Source organism: Triturus cristatus, chromosome 9, assembly GCF_964204655.1.
Source record: "Triturus cristatus chromosome 9, aTriCri1.1, whole genome shotgun sequence".
Lineage (NCBI taxonomy): Eukaryota > Metazoa > Chordata > Amphibia > Caudata > Salamandridae > Triturus > Triturus cristatus.
The window spans coordinates 634,084,130-634,101,886 of record NC_140592.1 but is presented as its reverse complement, the minus strand read 5'-3'; the positions used below and the strand labels follow the sequence as shown (position 1 = coordinate 634,101,886).

The 17,757-nt window shown below is 42.5% G+C and overlaps 1 protein-coding gene across 1 annotated transcript in view; it reads left to right on the top strand.

Annotated features, from left to right (window-relative positions):
* LOC146798410 (uncharacterized) overlaps positions 1-14,329 on the top strand; it is a 492,519-nt gene extending 478,190 nt beyond the window's left edge. The window contains exon 14 of the mRNA XM_085625670.1: positions 13,687-14,329. Within this exon, the coding sequence (XP_085481796.1) occupies positions 13,687-14,069 (383 nt within the window). The 3' untranslated portion in view covers positions 14,070-14,329. The remainder of the gene's footprint in view (positions 1-13,686) is intronic.
* Positions 14,330-17,757: the final 3,428 nt, after the last annotated feature.

Below are 17,757 nucleotides of genomic sequence, written 5' to 3'. Positions count from 1 at the left end.
AAACGCCTCCTTCCCGTCTCTATAAGAGCGTCAGTGAGAGAAGGCTCTGGTGAACCCCGGGGAAGGTAGAGAGCAGTGCTTAATTTGTAAAAAAAAAAATAAGTGCCAGGCCGCTCATCAGGAGGCCACCCCAGCTTGCATCACCCATTGCCACTGCCGTTGCTATCAATGGCAGAATTTACACAACTACTAGCCACCACACTGCTACAAGTGTGATAATTCAGACTGTTCGAGGCCTCGTAAAGCTAGCAGAATTGCTTGAGAGGCAGGTATTAGTTGTTTTAATGTCTATTTGCTTGATAAAGAACTGTTGTTGTGCTCATCTCTATATTATACAAACAGCGCCACCATATGTTAGCTGTCATAGGTCCTGGTGTTGTCAATTACGTGCCGGTGCTAAGCACCAGAAACCACTGGCTCAAATTAAGCATTGCCCTCCTCCCATACACAACATGTTGGTGTCGAGCTTTGACACGGATTTCGAGTGCGATTCCTCAGTACTCTGGAACTTTGATAGTGACCTCGACCATGAATGCTGAGTAGTTTTACATCGCCGGCTTGGAGTCTTGATGCAAATATTGAACTTTGTCTTTGAGCACTTCCAGTGTCGGACAGGGACAGAAAATAGGCCCAGGAACAAAAATAAAAGTCCCCTTCCCATTAGTGAATTAAATAGCTAAAAAAGTGGTCCATGTTTGCAAATTGGATCAGTTTTTAACTTTTGCGAGGTATGGAAGATGCATTTGAACTTGCTGCAGGCAATGTTTGTTTTAATGGCACCCTTTCGAATCCTTGGAAATCTCCGAAGGAAGCCTATCTTTAAGGCATAACAGACAAATAAGGTTTGTCTTTTTTAGCACATTTCAGAAAGTAGTGTAATATTGTTTACTACAGCCCACAATACTGTTGTCAAAACACATCCTGTTTCAAAAAAGGGGATATAAAAAGCTGTGGCTGCTCCTCCACTAAGGCGGAGGAGCGTTGCCCCAGTGCTTAAAAGGAAAAATAAAATGATAAAAATGTATCGTTATTATACATTTTTTTCTTATTTGAGTCAGTGGCGGGGCGGAGCTGGCAAGAGCAGGGAGAGTAGTCGTTTGCCTCTTGGGCTGTCCGAACAGTCTAGCGCACTTTGCATCTTCCCCACCAGGCTGATTGGCTCAGGGTAGCCTGGGTGCTTCCTGCTAGCAACCGGGCCTGGAGTCTGGAAGAAGTAAGAGGACAGAGGAGAGTCGGCGGCCGGCCGGCACAGGTAAGTATTTTTTTTTCCTCTCGATCCCCCCGCCCCACCCCCGACCGGTAGCAGCCGCTTTTGATAAAAAGTGCATAACATAAAGTTATGGATTTATGGTGACGTACAAATCATTGATTTATAGCTAACTATCATGTTAAAAAAACATGTTTTGGATGTATAGAATTATGGCAATAAAAATTATAAACTTGACCATTCCTCTGGTATCACACCCAACCTATTCCCTGAAGTCTGAAGTCTTGTGGGCATCCAGCTGTCAAGAATGGAGCTCTGCAGCTCTGAGAGGCAGCTCAGAAACTCATAATATACTCCCTCTTGCCCACTGCCAGAGTACCTGCCCCTGGACTTTAAGTATTGGAGGAAAGGTTATTAAGGAACTTGTCAGAACCATAAACAAAGAACTTCCTAGTGGTGTGATTATATCCCTGTGCAGCAGAAGGAACATTTTGTTTAAATACTTGACCAGATGCATGTATCAATAGGGCAGGGGTAACTCCACTTTCAGGAATGAAGGGGGACTGTTCACCCCCAGATTTACTCGGGGTGAAATAGTAAGGGGTCTTTCAATGGGTTTCCCTGAGGAGAAAAGAAAATAGAAAACAGTGCATGTTCACAGGAGACTTTGTTTGCCCGGTGCGAGTTATTTGCTATAGATTAGTCCACAGAAGGGAAAAGGAAGACTCCTCAAAAAGTCATATAATATTACCACTAGTATGCCTGGTAACCTGCACCTGCCGCAAACTTGTGGTCTATTACTGGGAATGTTTATGAACAGTAGAACACTATGGGGCTTATTTACAAGCCCCTAGCTCCGCCGGCGCGTCACTTTTATTATGGAAAAAGTGACGTACCGGCAGCGCAAGGGGCTTGTAAATTAGCCCCTAAGTGTACACTCAGGTGGAACTGCAAATGTCTGCCTATACCTTTCAGCTTTTTTCAGGACCCAGATATATTTTAGTTGTATACTAATACAATAAAAAACACTACAGATATGTGTCCGTTGCAATCTCCATTGTTTCCAAACTTTCAAAATTCTTTGACGTAGTTCATCAAATTTGAAAGAGCATCTGGGCGTCTATGTGTGGATGCACATATGAAGTTTGGTGAAAATTGATCAAGGATTTCATTGTTTTATATAATTATTTTTTAAGTCAGTTTTGAGCGCTAATGTAACTTGGTTTTCAGCACAGATCATGGAAAGCACACATTTCTCAAATCTAATTCCATAAAATTTAATCAAACTTGATCTCCTTTGACCATGTCCGTATTATTAGTAAAAACTGTCTTCATAATTTGAGGAAAAAAACAACTAAACAAGGTTAAAACTCAGCTATACTGAGGGTGTGCACAGAAATAACACATATCCAACGAATATCTGAAAAACAGTATGGGGGCCATACTACACAAAGCCATTTTCACACTAAGGGCACTCACCTCAATTCCCAGGACTTCTATGGAATTGAATATCTTCCAAACAAAAACCACTATAGAGAGGGACGGGGAGCCGATAGAGGTCCAGTACCCTTGCTCCCAAGAACAAGTATATAGAACACAAGGGGGGTAGCTCTTCCTAATAGAGTGATGTAATACATGTGAATAGTCGGTAATAGGGGAAGGATCTTCCTTATTAGGAAGTGGTCCCCTCACACACCTGTGAATGTGTCATGCTTCCTCATTGGACATTTTTGCTCCTCTTGGGGTCGATGCTGCAAGCAATACCCCACGGGCCCCATGAGAGGGCTCTTTAGCGGAGATAATTTAGTAGAATTCCATGATGGTGAGTGCAGGTGTGTGGAACAATTGAGTTAGTGGGTTAAATATACCAAGGGGTACCCTTTAATCCTGGTAAGGTTAAAAACAGAATCTAAATTGTAAATTCCCAACAATGAGGAAACACAATTTAGTAGTAAGTGCAGGTGATGTAGGTCGACATGTTTTACGCCCTAATGGTCCAAGAGGGATCCATGGCATTTTATAAGGACCAAGGGGTGGTTTTGAAAAGAAGAAAATATATCCCTACCCTCACTAAGGGATGGGAATGGGGGTGCAGGTATCAATTGATTACCACCCTGTTTACACGCAGTCGGGAAAATGATATAGAACATTTTTACTTAGTAGAGGGTAAACCCTTTGCGGTTATTTTTTAATCCAACCTGAAAGAGAGGGGAGAAAATGTAGAGTAAGTAAGAGGTCCCTAAATATCCCACAGGGAGTCAAATTTCGCCTTTATTTTTAGTATTAGTGAAAAAAACATGCTTGGAGCGAGTCACCTACTCCAGCGAGCAGGCAATGGGGTAGGTGACTATACCGAACACAGCATGGAAAATGTGTGTACACAAGTATCTGAACAACCTGATTTCCCTCAACCGCACTGGAGATGCGAGGAAGATTGAGGCCAGAAGAGGAGCTTATCATGGACTCCGTCCTTACACCCTAATTCACTCGTATTTCTACTTTAGGATACTTTGATATATAGTCACATTCTGTAAGGTTTGGATCAGATCGCAGTGGTCTCTTTCCACACTTTACAACAGACAGCACTGATTGTATGCCGGTTTTCTCAAATATTTCCACATACGTTGCTACACATTAATGGAGCAGCTGTGTATACATGTCTAAGACATTACACCACAGTGTACATTTGGATCTCTTTTGCAAGATTCTGTGACGATTAGCCTACAAGAATCAAAAGTTGTACTAGACACAACTACACACCATACGGAAGGCTATTGCTCCACCAATATAGATGACATCTGGATTTGACTATATGATCTATATGATCCATTAAATTATGTTTTTTCTAAGCGTGGAAAAAATTACGCAGTAACTAAACACTTTTTGGCTGTTTGTTGGAATGAACAAAAAAAGAAACTTTCTTGGAGTGGAATGTACAGAAGAGTACAAGACTACTACATCTGCTAATAAAGTGCATTCCTACTGAAAACTCAATCCATACTGTTTGGGATCACTACTGTTATGTGACACTATATGAGTGCGTTGGTTTTTTCTTTTGTATAATGACTCAATAAGGAGTCCATTTTGCATCTTCTTGAAAATTCCTTCGTATCTCTTAAAGATTCTATCATTGGGGGGTGATTATAATACCACTTTTGAACATTTCGGTTTTATATGTAATAATTCTGATCAGGAGTATGAGAAATTGGCCGTTCCCATGCTAGAGTCCCTGCTAAATGAGAAGTGGTCTGTCATGGCCCTACAAATGGCAAATGTAACACAATCACATGAACTTAGATTCTGTCAGGGATGTTCTCTATCACATAACAATGCCCATCTTACTTCTAGGAAAGATAAATTCTCTAGTAATATTGAATATATATAATTTGATATTCACCTCTGGAACATCTTGATGGGTATAGAGGTAGTTGAGAGACCTGAAAGTGATCATGATCCCTCTAATGATCTCTAACACTCAAGTGTGGTTTATTTGATAATTTAGCTAGACCCTTAGATTATGTGGCTATGTATATAGTAATGTCAGATAACTGCAGAAGAATGAAGTCGTAGGAGAATCAAAACCTAATGCACTCAATACTGCTTATACAACTGTGGTCTGTACCCTCGTGCCTGTTGAATCTGCATTTTGAGCTGCTTTCTTTATAACCTTAGTACATTATTAATTTTTTGGGAAATCTTTATTGAACATATACTCATACATTAATGTTTACGACCATTTATGACATGTTCAGATATCATGACATACATATAAAGGTTATACAGAGGATGATCCTCATTTTGAAATACAGTTACTTGTACAGAACTGATTCATGCACATTATTGTGTATAGTCAATTTCTGCATCATTCCTATGTCGTCAAGGATAACATTGAAAGTGATTAAGAGAAAACATTAAAAAACAACAGCACGGTGTGGAATGTGAGGGGATTTGTGAGGAACATTGACCAGGAGATTTGTCTTAACTGAGCATGGTAAGGTAAGCGCTTCAGCTTTGCACAGAATTAAGCATTGGGACACTTCAGCAGTGTATACATTGAAGTTTACAATCAAATGTTTGCGTGAAATGTATTGTCTGATAAGAACCATATTCGCAGCCAAGCGGCAAGCTGCTCAAGGTCATTAGTGCAAGCTCAGTCAGGTGCAGGTTATGGGTATGTGGACTCCTTTTAGCATCTGTCAAGCACTTTCTATGGAGGTGTCATCCTTGCTCAGGGCTTTAAAGTCTGAGACTGGCCCATCCAAGTCCAGTGACCACAGGCGCTCACGTAGCCCTTTGGCTTACTTGCATCAGAGGGCCTTACTTTCAGATTCAGCCCATTAGAGAACTGAACTGCACTATCCAACAACCGAAGGAGAGGCGCATGCTTTACAGCGGGAAGTAATACAGTGCATTACCAGTAGCAGAGCTAAATCCAAGAAGCGGGCTAAGGCTATATCTTTTTAGAGTGGCAGAATGTCCCCAGCATGCATACCTCCCAGCTGCATAAGTTATTGAGAATGGATAAATGCATTAAGTGCAGGGCATTCCCAGAACATGTGTCTCATATTAGCACTGGTACAACTGCACCTCATACAGGAGGCTCCTGTGAAGTATTCATTGATCTTTGCTGGGGTTAGGTATGCTCTATGCAGGATGTAGAACCTAAAAAGCTAGAACCTAGCGTTCCTGGACACATTAGTGCAGAGAGCTAAAATGTGAACCCATTCAGCAATGTTAATATTTTTACCTAGCTCCTCTTTCCATTTATCGTGCAGTGCCACCAGAAGGACCAGCATGTGTGTGGTGGGTTCTTCAGTTATCCACATGACTATGTGGCGCCTGATGCTTGTGGTAAATATTGTTTGCGGCAACTCATGCGGCGGGGGTTTGTCTGCGGTAATGCACCAGCCTTGTCAGAAGCTATGGGTCAGTGCTTTATAGGCTAAAAATTGGCTGTGTGGGACCTTTTACTGCTTAATGAACTCCTGGAAGGTTATCAGGTGTCTCTCGTGGAAGAGGTTACCAACAGTGGCTGTCCCAGGGGTGCACCATTGACCATGACCGACGAGAGCACTGCTTGTCTGGAGTGAAGCAAGCCTGAAAGGGGTGTTGCTGGTGCATACGGTAGGACCAGTGCCATGAGCTGTAGAGCCTGGCAGTAACATTGTTGAGCAATCCTGTATCAGTGAATGGGATGGCCAAGCATGTTGAGTTACTGGCCAGAAATGTTGGAGCCCTCTATACAAAGGCCACGGCTGCTGTTCAATTGCAGTATCATCCAGGCGGACATTCAAGGCCGATCAGTAAAGTCTTTGGATTTGGGAGGCAAGAAAGTAGTGCTAAGGCACTGTCAGGCTGCCCCAGTCATGGATTGTCGAAGTTTAGCCATCGCCACCCTGAAGCAGACATTGTGTAAAATCTTGTTGCCCATAAAAGTGTCCAGGAATCTGAAAAACTTGGTGGTGACAAATAATGGCAGCTTATTAAAGAAATGAAGCAAGTGGGGAGCATTGCCATCTTGTAGAGAGCAATCCTGCCCATTACCAAGGCATCCTCCAAAACAACACCTGGACCCTAAAAGCTGTAACAGCCTGCATCATTTTGCATTTGAGGAAGTCTTCATTAGTTTGATAAATGTACATTCCTAAGTAGCAGAAGGTGTGCTGTTGCCATGGGAGCGCACCACCACCCATGTGCAATTTTATCTCTTGAATTGAACAGGAGAGTGGGAAAAGTCAAGGTTTTGCCAAGTTGACCTGCAAACCAAACAATATTCGGAATGCCTTTAGGGCAGCTGCCATATTGGAGTGGTTCCTTGCTGCTTCCTTCGGATACAGCAACATATCATATGCGTAAATGAGACAGCATGTGTTCTATCGCCCATGGAGATGCCCCATGCTTCCTTCCTGCCATGCAGATGAATAGCCAGTGGCTGTTTAAGGACATGCCAGCCCAACTCCAGTTGTCACACCAGCATGAAGATTTATCTCCAACTAAGAGAATCAAACGCTTTCTCCTGACCCGAGCACCAGCCCATGCTGATCTGGAAAAGGCCTGTTGCGCATCTCAATTATATGGTTTAACCACAGAATATTCAGGAACATGTGTACCCCAGCACAAACCCATTTTTATAGGGTTGGACAAACAGGGAGAGCAGAAGAAGTCATCTGTACACCAAGATCCTGCTCAGCATCTTGTAATCTGCGGCCTAGCTCACTGACCTCCAGTCCAGATTTCTGAATGAAGACTAATAGGGATTCTCTGATTGTTGGGGTAAAGATCCTTTAGTGATTGCTGTATCATACAGCTTATCCAATTTGGGGGCAAGGAGGTCAGCATATGAGCAGTAGAACTCCGGGGTGGGTCCCATTCGGGCCAGGGGTTTTGGCTAAAGGTAGGGAACGAATCACGTCTTTTATTTCGGCAGTAGTAACGGGCAACTCGAAACTCACCCTTTGCTTTGAGGAAATCTGCAACAGTTGATTGCTGCATAGTACGAGACGGCCATATGCATTTCATTTTGCATCAGGAGCAAAGCATCTAGGGCAATCCCAGATAGAGCTAATTGGGCATGGTACGCTCTCTTGTAGGGTGATCCAGGCCAACAGCATGACAGGTGTGTCTGCCTCTGCGTGAGCCCTGGTGGTCTATGCCTTATAATTGATCCAGTGAAAGTGTTCAAGAAGCTTGCCGTGCCTGGTACCAGCCTTGGTAAGCAGGTGATTAGTAAAGCCTATGTGGTTAGGTCGCACTCCAGGGTAAGTAATTATTCAACCACCTTTAGGTGAGTCTGGATAGTGCTCCTGGTACCAACAACTGCCCCAATGCAGTGTTCCTCTATAGACGCATTAAAAGCTTCTCATTTAACAGAATAAGGGAAATCGGAACCCAACGTTTAGTCAAAATATTCAGCTATTTTATACATTGAAATAGAGAAGAAGGCGGCGCCCCCAAGGATTGTTTGCTCCAAGCACAAGGTGGGAATCAGAAAATGTGTGTTTCCGTAATTCAGCTTAATTTACAAGGGATTATGATCTGTTGTAATGTGGCTCAGGTAGTCCGCATGTATGAATTGGGTGCATAGAAAGGAGGAGCATAGTCTTCTGTCCAGTCACGCGTGAAGGTTGTGAGGTAGAGAGTAGTAAAGGAATAAACCCTTATGTCATCAGCATTGCAGTGGCAGCAGGTATTATTGAGGTGTCAGTGATCTAACAAGTTCAAGAGAGTCTTGGCTTTGTGTGACATGGGAGCCTGTGGAAAATGCAGGAGCTATCTATCAAATGTGATGCCTAAAATGCAATTAAAAGCCCCTCCCAGATAGTTCATAGTCATTTATTTGACAATTTGAACTTTTTTTTACTAAATAAACCAAACACAATGTAAACATTATTACCAAGAGAATTCATTGTTTGAGAACCAATAGGAAACTTTTGATTTTAAGAAAGATCACAGGTAAGTTGGCTATAGCTTACACTTATTGACACAATCACCTAAAAAAAATTAAGGCATGGTGGGAAGAATTTCAGTAGAAAGATCTCCTAGATTTTGTTAGAAACAAAGCTATCAGAGTATTTGTGGCATATCATTGCTTATGGTAATCTAGTGACTAGTGAACCCGAGACCTATATTCATCCTACTTTCTGGTCACAGCACTTTCCACACTTTATTCATAAAAATGTATTTTCACTCCAACGTTCATGTTCATACTCATTATCTGGCAGCTGTTTCCCTAGATTATTCAGTACTGTTTGCCCTTCAGGGCACCCTGAAGGCCATTGCAGAACAGAAGCCTGGAAAGGCCCCAGACTTGGATAAAATTCCTGTTGATCCTTTTATTCTGAATCTCTTATATGGAGAAAAAGCCTAAACCACGCAGTCAAAACAATGTGTGGCTTAGCAACAGAGGCGGAACCACGCACGTCTAAACCACCCATATGCCTTTCCCACGCATATGTGCGGTTAAGACGTACATGGTAGTTAACGTTCTATACTTAGGAGGAGGGTCTGACTGGGTGGAAGGTCAGAGGTGATTTCCTGCCTGGACGAGGAGTGGTTGGATGGAGTGGCTTGGTGAGTACTATTTTTTTTATTATAAAATTTAAATAGTGGCAAGGCCGGTTTTAGTGCTCCGAGGGGTCGGGTCGAGTTCTGGGGTGGATGTTTTAGGCCTCAGGGCAGGGGGGGGGGGCAGGATCAAGTTATAGGGTGAAGAATTTAGGGCTTAGGGCGGGAGGACGGTTTTAGGGCTCAGGGTGGAGGGGTCCAGTTCTGTGGTGAAGGTTTTAGGGCTAAGGGCGGGGGGTGTTGGGGTAGAGTTCTGGGGTGAAGGCCTCAGGGCATAGGACAGGGAGGGGTTAGGGTCGATTTTAATTCTGGGGCTGGGTTTCTAGTGCTCAGGGCGCAGAGGCTGGGGTGTTTTAAAGGCTGGGGTGGGCTTAGTATTTAGCGCTGGGGTCTGCTTTTAGGATTCAGGGCTAGGGGGATTGGGGATTGGGGCTAGGGCAGAACCTTGACCACGTATATGCCTTTACCGAATATGCTATAACAACTAAATTTGTTGTAATGGCATGCGTGGTAAAGGCATGCGTGGTTAAGACGCAGTCATTGTTAAGATTGCGTTGTTCAGGCATGTGTGGTTGGGAATTTCGTGGTTGCAACATACAACCTCTTATATGGGGTGCATATATGGGAGCCGAGCCACAATATTTTACTCAAGCCCAATATTTTGATCACCCCAAAATTTACATCAGGTGGCTCAGCTCCGCCACCCTTGATCTAGCGATAAGAGTCACCACCCTTCTTGACATCAGGCCCATCGGATTAGCAAAGTAAATCAAATACTGACTGGGACCACTCAAAAACTGAATTCTAGATTGAAATAAAGTAAAAAAGTTTTATTGTAAAAGTTTCAAAATAGCAATCACAGAGAAATGCAGTCAATGCCATCAAGGCTTAGGTACATGGTACATAATCAGAAATCAGAGTTAGTTCAAGACCAATAAACAGAAAAAATCATAAATGACATAATCAGTGTCTCAAAAGGAAACCGGTATTGAGCTCCCTAAATAAATGGATGGAATCCCATTAATGGAAAATGAGAAGTCTCTCTAAATTCTAACTGTCAGATACACAAGGAACACCATCAGCTTCTCCAGAGGAGAATAAAAGTCTCAATTTAAATGGACAGAGTCCAGCAAGGAACTCAAAACGGCTATGGCTCATAGCCAAACCCAAGGTTGTTTATATACATTTTACACATAAGCAATGAGCAAAACCAGCAAATTCAGCATAGCTTCACCAGCGATAACACATATTGGACAAATCAGAAATGGCAGCATCATTAAAAGTTTTATAACACTAACCCGTGTCTAAGGTAGAGAAAATCTTCCATTAGCTTCCACAACGACAGCAATCCAGAGATGTACAACATAATATGAAACATTCTCAAAGACTCATACTAGCGTGCAGGCAAGCCTGCATTGGAACTTCCAGTGGGAGTGTCCTTTAGAAAGATACATCAAGAACATGATGAAAAGTTTATTTCAAAATAGATGCTTTCTAAGAAAAGAATAACCAATTACATCACAGCGTCCTGTGCTCCTTGAAAACTGTGGGAAGAGAAGACTCACAGGCGAACATTGATTGGGAGGAGTGATGAGCAGGAGCAAGATGAGCAGAACTCTATAAACAGCATCCATCTTAATAAAATGGCGTCTCCATGAAAATGTGGCATAACTAAATTATATTAATAATCACACTTCTAAGCACCAGAGGTAAATTGTTTGACGTGTAACCATTAATTCATTGGGTATGATTATATTCATCATTAAAACCAGTTGTACACACACATTATTTGTCACCCAAAATTGCACATTTGATAAAACTTTGACACATACATTAATTTAATTTCTAATGTGATTGCATGGGGGCACCGTCTCCTGATTCATACATGACATAATATTGGGGTAACCCGGAGACCCGCAGGACCTGGGTACAAAGCAATACAGAAAAAAATTGCCGTGATGGACAACAAAAATAAGCTGAATCAATTAACATATCATAATTGAATTTCAATGAATATAAAGTAAATATCCAAAACAACAAAATTACTTCATCAGAGCAGGGAAGGGCACAAAGATATAAAGAGAACATCACACAAACCACAATATATTCAATTGCATGAGAATCACACTGTATTAATAATCAACAATGTTCATACACTATTTACACATAACGGTCACTCCAATAAACATAACATTGTGCTCAGAAACTGTGCTTGTGCATAAGTGTTATACAAAAGAGATGAGAAGGGAAAGGTCCAAAACGTATGTAAAGTTTTTCACAACAAAACCCTGTCTGCAAATCATATTTTATAATCCACATATAATTCCACTAAACAGTGGTCATTGCTTGAATCAACATTCCCTCTCTGTGGACAGATTATCCAATCCAGGCGGTGCAAATTGTTGACGTTTCGACCCCGCAAAGGGGGAAAGGGCCACTTGGGGCCTCCAGGGCGGGTCTTCATCAGAACAGAGTAATTTGATAAGGAAGGAGAAACTCAAAAGGTTAAGCATCAGTTAGGTGAGAGATCTGGATGATCTCACATTGAGATGTAGAGAAGGCCAAAAAGGTTCCTTCTCAGTAGGGGGAACAGATTCTGTAACCCAGAAGCACAGAGTTAACCTGTATGATTTGCTGATACGCACAGGAGCCTGTCTCTGAGTGAATCAGACCAGGTTCTGAATTGATACAATGTGTCGCTGGAGACTGTCTCGGCCACGATGCAACAAGTGGTCAGAGAACCGAGGAATTGACTCAAAATACTGAGCACGTCAAAACGGCTTGCAGCCCCTGCTTGCTATGGAAACCTTAGCGCATAAATCCCATCGGGCTCACTCCTGATACAAAGTATCCCACATGAGGGAGTCTCGGCTGAGATTCACTCAGAGAGAGGCTCCCGCGCTTATCACCAAATCATACAGATATGCTCTGTGCTTTTGAGTAATGGAATCTGTCTCCCCTACTGACATTAATGTGTTTCATTAATTCAAACATATTAATTCAACTATTAAATAATGTTTAATCAATAATTTAAATAAATCCCACCCTAAGTACATTTTGTTACAAAATATGTGTGATTTCAGTTAGTTTTTTTTTAAATACTGTTTTTAAAGTTTAGTGTATTTTTAAATTAAGTTTATGATTCATTTTAAATACTATAGTAATTCTGTAGAATGGTCGGGGTGCCCATCAGTGTGGCCTGGTGTCCCCTCACTGTAAAGGCATCCAGGTCAGGGGTTACAATAGCAGACCCAGCAGAGGCTACACCGGTGTAAACCTGACACTCCGCCACTCTAAATAGAGCAGGTTTGGCAGGTTGTGAGCACCACCATACTCTAAATATGGCGATTAATAAGTACTACACTAGTTGTGGAGCGTGAAAGTGGTGTCTTTAATCATTAACAAATGCATGTTAAATAACGTAGAGCTGGGGGCTGTCACAATACAGAATTGACTCCCTGAGGGAAGGTAACAGGGCTGTAATCTGTGCAACACTCTGGAGAGTGAGCTCATTGATTCCTGGGGAGGGCAGTGCATTATGAGGTGGTGTGGATTTGGTTAGAAGGGTTCTTCAGGTAATGTCTTGAGGGCAGATGCTGGAGACAGACAAAATGAGGTTAAGTGGAAATAAAGGTACTTGCCTCCCATTATAGAGGGTGTCAGCTATAGGACTACGCCAAACCATTTACTCCCTGTAGTGAGACTCGGTGAGCCAAAATACAGAAGCTGAGGCCAGTACTCAGACCAAGAGCCCAAGTTAGAGTTTAGCGATGGGTACTCCATCTTAAATGTGGTGGACATCCTGTTCACTTTATTACAAGTGCATTATATCCTAAAGCACTTGTACTAAGGCAGACAGGATGCACATCATGTTTGTGACTGAATAACCACCTGCCAACCTCTACATCAGGCTCCACATCTGAGACTAACTTTCACCTTCCATTTCCTGACCTGATGTGTGCTGTCATGAACAGGAGAAATGTACTAACTTCTCAATAGAATAAAGTGGACAGGAAAGGGGGTCACAAAGCATTCTATGAATTACAGTTACCTATTTACCTCCTTCCATAACCTGCATCATCGATCAGTTGTGAGTTTCCAAAAGAGGATTAGATCACATAACCTTTAACAAAGAAACACATCACACAGTATCCGATTGTCTGTAAAGGGGAAAAACATTGAAGTGGCTGGAGCCACTTATTCTCTGGCTTCTCTAATCCAAACTCAGTTGAACCTCTAGCGCTCCTGCTCTTGTGCCATCTACAAGGTGGATGTCCCATACATAGAACTGAGTATGTGGTAGGACTAACAATACATGAATTACTACAGTGAGTACGTATTACATTATGCTGACAACATGGCCATGAAGCAATTGATGACATTTCTAAGTTATATTCTCTCTTACTGTTTTCTAGGAGACCACTGGATACTGTTTTATGTGCTAACTCCAGTTGGCATCCTACTGTTTCTATTCTGCCTAGTCTGTGGCATTGTGCTGATGCTTAGACGCCGGAAATCCAGAAAAAAGGACATCGCTGATGGACACTGTGTCAACAATGTTACAGATGCTATCAGCCTGATCCACAATCTGACCAGAAGGGACCTTGAGCCGGTGGTCAGCGAAGAAACACAGCTCAATGGTAGTGCTGACCTTCTCTTCCCTGCAAAGAAAACAGACAGACTGAAAGACACATATATCTTCTCAACCAGCAACCTAAACAAACTTGACATCTCAAATCTGGAACGTGAGAAATTAAATAAACAGCAGGTAGTCATCTGTGATAACTTGAAGCTCTAAGAGCCTAAGGTTGATTCAATTTCGAACTAGCATTCTTCTTTGGTCCCCACCCGATCTGGGATGTAGAGCAGTGCTGCCATGTGGACCTAAAAAGTCATAGGGACCACCGGGATGGACTATTCTGGCACTGGCTGGGATAGTCCCATTGAACTCTCTTGGCAAACAAAGGAGATTGTAGGAAAAGACCATAATGGACTTGTTGTGAAGCTCTGATGCCTTTTATTGGACTAACATAAGAATTAGACAAATCTATTACTGTTCATGCCTTTTCTTTATTTGATGTTGCCATGGTGTGATGCTAGTAAGTGTGACTGAAAGAATGTGTGATTGTTGATTTATGTTCCAAAGTGATCGCAGTAGTATTCTGTCTCCATGTTCATTTGATTTTGTGCTTACTATGGAGAGACAGTTTTGTCACATACCACTCAATCAGAAAGCCTGACCTTATCATTGAGTGGCCTCCCATTTTAGGTACTGCTCCATCAAGAAACCCGTATGTATCGATGTGAGACCTCTATCAAATACACAGCTTCTTCCAGATACCAACTGTTCTTTGGGGACATGTTCTTCTCACACATTTGAGCACTGATGGAGCCAAACACAGGCGTGAACAGACTCACTATCTGCACACTGGGTCAGCAATGAATCCAGTTTTCACACATTTTACAAACACATTCACACAAATACATACACACGTGCATGTGCACACAAGCACATGCACACACAAATTGCTCCACTGATGGATCACAACCCTACATGAGGGGACATGCCTCTGTCATAAACTTGCACTTTGTGAATAGCCTCCCTCCCAGCCATCACTGCTCTAATATTGAAGCATAAAGTTACTATTATGGACTCTCCCTCAATCCACCTGTGCTCCATTGATGGAGCCTGTTCCTTCCTTGGGGAAAAATCCATTCCTCATACCACTCCATTGATGGAGTCCACTTAGTCATAGCTTTCTTATTATTCTTTTTGAAGAGCAAGCAACCTTGCCTTGATTGGACCTTGCTGTTACAGTCATAACTTAGTGGAACACAGATATGCCATAGAATGACAACTCTCTGAACCAGTCTACAAAGATGGAGCCCAAAGCCTCTGCCCAAAGTGCACCAGCCATGGAGTCCTAGCCTGCCCTTTAGGGACATCCAAATAAGCACTGATTCCTAATAAAACCGAGCCCCAGTCTGCACCCCACACATTGTTCCAGTGATGGATCTCCATTTATTGGACTAAGAGTGGCACAGTCTGTTTATTCAGCCTTCACGTCATTAGACCAGTACTGCTGGTGGTGTTTTGCTTTTTCTTTGTGTAGGACACAACCAAGTGTCCTAAGAGATGTTTGGTGGTTGTTAGACTGGGGGCACTTTTTGAATGCTGGCAACATCCCATTATCTTTAGTTAAGACACTGTTTCTCTTGAATGCTGCCTTGTGGTGCTTCCTTAATGTGTATTACGGGTATGCAATTTCTTGTGTATTTTACATTGCGATATTCCTTGGGTATGTTAGAGAACCGTTTTATCTGTTGCTGTGAGGAACTCTGATTCTTGGAGGATGAAATAGGGATCTTTTCTGTCCACAGTGTCTGGCTCAGATTTCTAAAACAGAGGAAGGGGTTGGACTTTCGTGTCCCCTGAGGACTTTCTATGCGATGTACGTGTGTAACGAGTGTTTGATTGTTTAGTTCCAATGGGATAAGCAACAGTGTTCTCTGCAGTCCATCCTCACAGAATTTGCACAGTGAAACTCTTTACTTTCTTTGCTTGTGATGTTGGTACAATGGGTCCTTGTTGGGTCTGCACAGTGGGCCAAATGCTCCTGTTCCTTGCTACTCAGTGGTCTCAATTAGACTTATCATCCATCAAGTTTCAGCCCACCATTGGCCCTCTAGCTGTTTCTGTCTGTCGGTCAATTGATCTGTTCCTGTGACCCTCTTAGCCCTCTAGACTAGCATTATCTTTTTGTGTCTCTCGGATTCAAATGCTAAGTTGCCACCATCCATGTTGCTTGCTCAGTTTACCTGACCTTCAAGGTTAGGAGAGTGATATGAGAACTAAAAAAAAGTCTTCTTGCTTCTCAGACAAAATGCATTCTCATTCTTCTTTTTTGACAAGTCATAGCCCTAAAATCTATGAACCACAAAATAAACGTTATGATTATATAGATCTCTCAGACTGAAAATGAAACCAGACTGAGTCCAAGGCAGTTGGAAACCATGATTTACAAGCAGATTTCACATTACATAGCATCCCTACTCAGACCTTGAAATGCTTTTGGGGCCTGCTTATTCAGACAGACTTGACAATATAGAGCCACACAACACTTTACAAATCAGCTGTGCATTACGCAGCTCATTCTATAAGCTGATCTGCACCCCCCCCACCACCTTGAGACCCTCACAGGTGAGCAGTGCGCTTACAATCCCCTGATTGATTGATTGATTGATTGAGAGTTTTTACGTACAGGGTACAGATAAGGCATTTTCAGAATGCAAATCTCAGTGCTTCACCGACACATTGAATGTTATACAGCTCTTGTACTCAGACCACACTTAATTTTACAGATTTGTTACTGAAGCCATCATAACTCTCCTCACTGTATCCCAAATGGCTCTGCCTTCCACCACCACAAACCCTCCTGCTCACCCACCCTGTCCAAATCTACCTCCTCTCACATATCTCCTGCTGAGTTAAATCGTACCCTTAGATATGCAACCCCTTCATGGGACACATCTGTCCCTTCCAGGTCCCTAACTAAGACCTTCCACCATTCATCCTACATGCCCTGGACGATCTGATCTCATCCTCCTCTGCAATGAACACTGGTCTCTGTTGCTCACTAACTAGCTCCATTCTCTACAAGTTTTTATAAGTACATATACAGACCGTTGCCCCTTCCTCTCCTCTATTTATCTTATCAGCTGATCCTCCTATTTCTACTCTTCTCAACAACCTCAAACATCTTATCTTCACCAGCTGCGCTCTTATTTTCACCACATGCGATCTGTTTAGTCACCTTCTTTCGGGCTTCCAATCTTTTCGGGTGACAAAAGCCCCTCAAGTTGTTAAGGTATCTCCACTGCCCACCACTGCTGCCTCAGCCATCCTTCTCTTTCATCCTCCAAATCATACAGGTCCCCATCTCTTTCTGATCACTCATTCTCTATCTGATGTGGCTCCTTGCTGTCCCTGCTAACTCCAGTACCCATTGATGTCCCCCATGCCAAGTCCAGGTCTGCAACTATTCTCCATCTATACCACATTCTGTACTGATGGCATCTCTTTCAGATTCTCCCAGCATGTGTTTGCCATTGATACAAAAATCTTTGCATCTTCATCCCTTACTCCTCTCCTTTAGCAGTCAAAATATAACTGTCTCACAGCAATCTACCATTGGGTGCCTCTGTACCCCCTTATGTTGAAGTGACCTAAAACAGTATTTTTTCTGCTACCTATACACCTATTTCTGTATCCAACACTTTCTCTTTTCTGCTTGACTCTCCAACCTGAGTTTTAAAAATATGCAAGGCCACAAATCCCTGTCCATATAGCCAGTGATTCCATTGCTGCACTAGTCCATAGCAAACTAAACTAATAATACACCTTACTGGCCGGTCTCCCCTGCTCTACTCATATTTGTCACTGGACAAACCTCTACATTTCGTTCCTAGAACCTATACATGGTCCT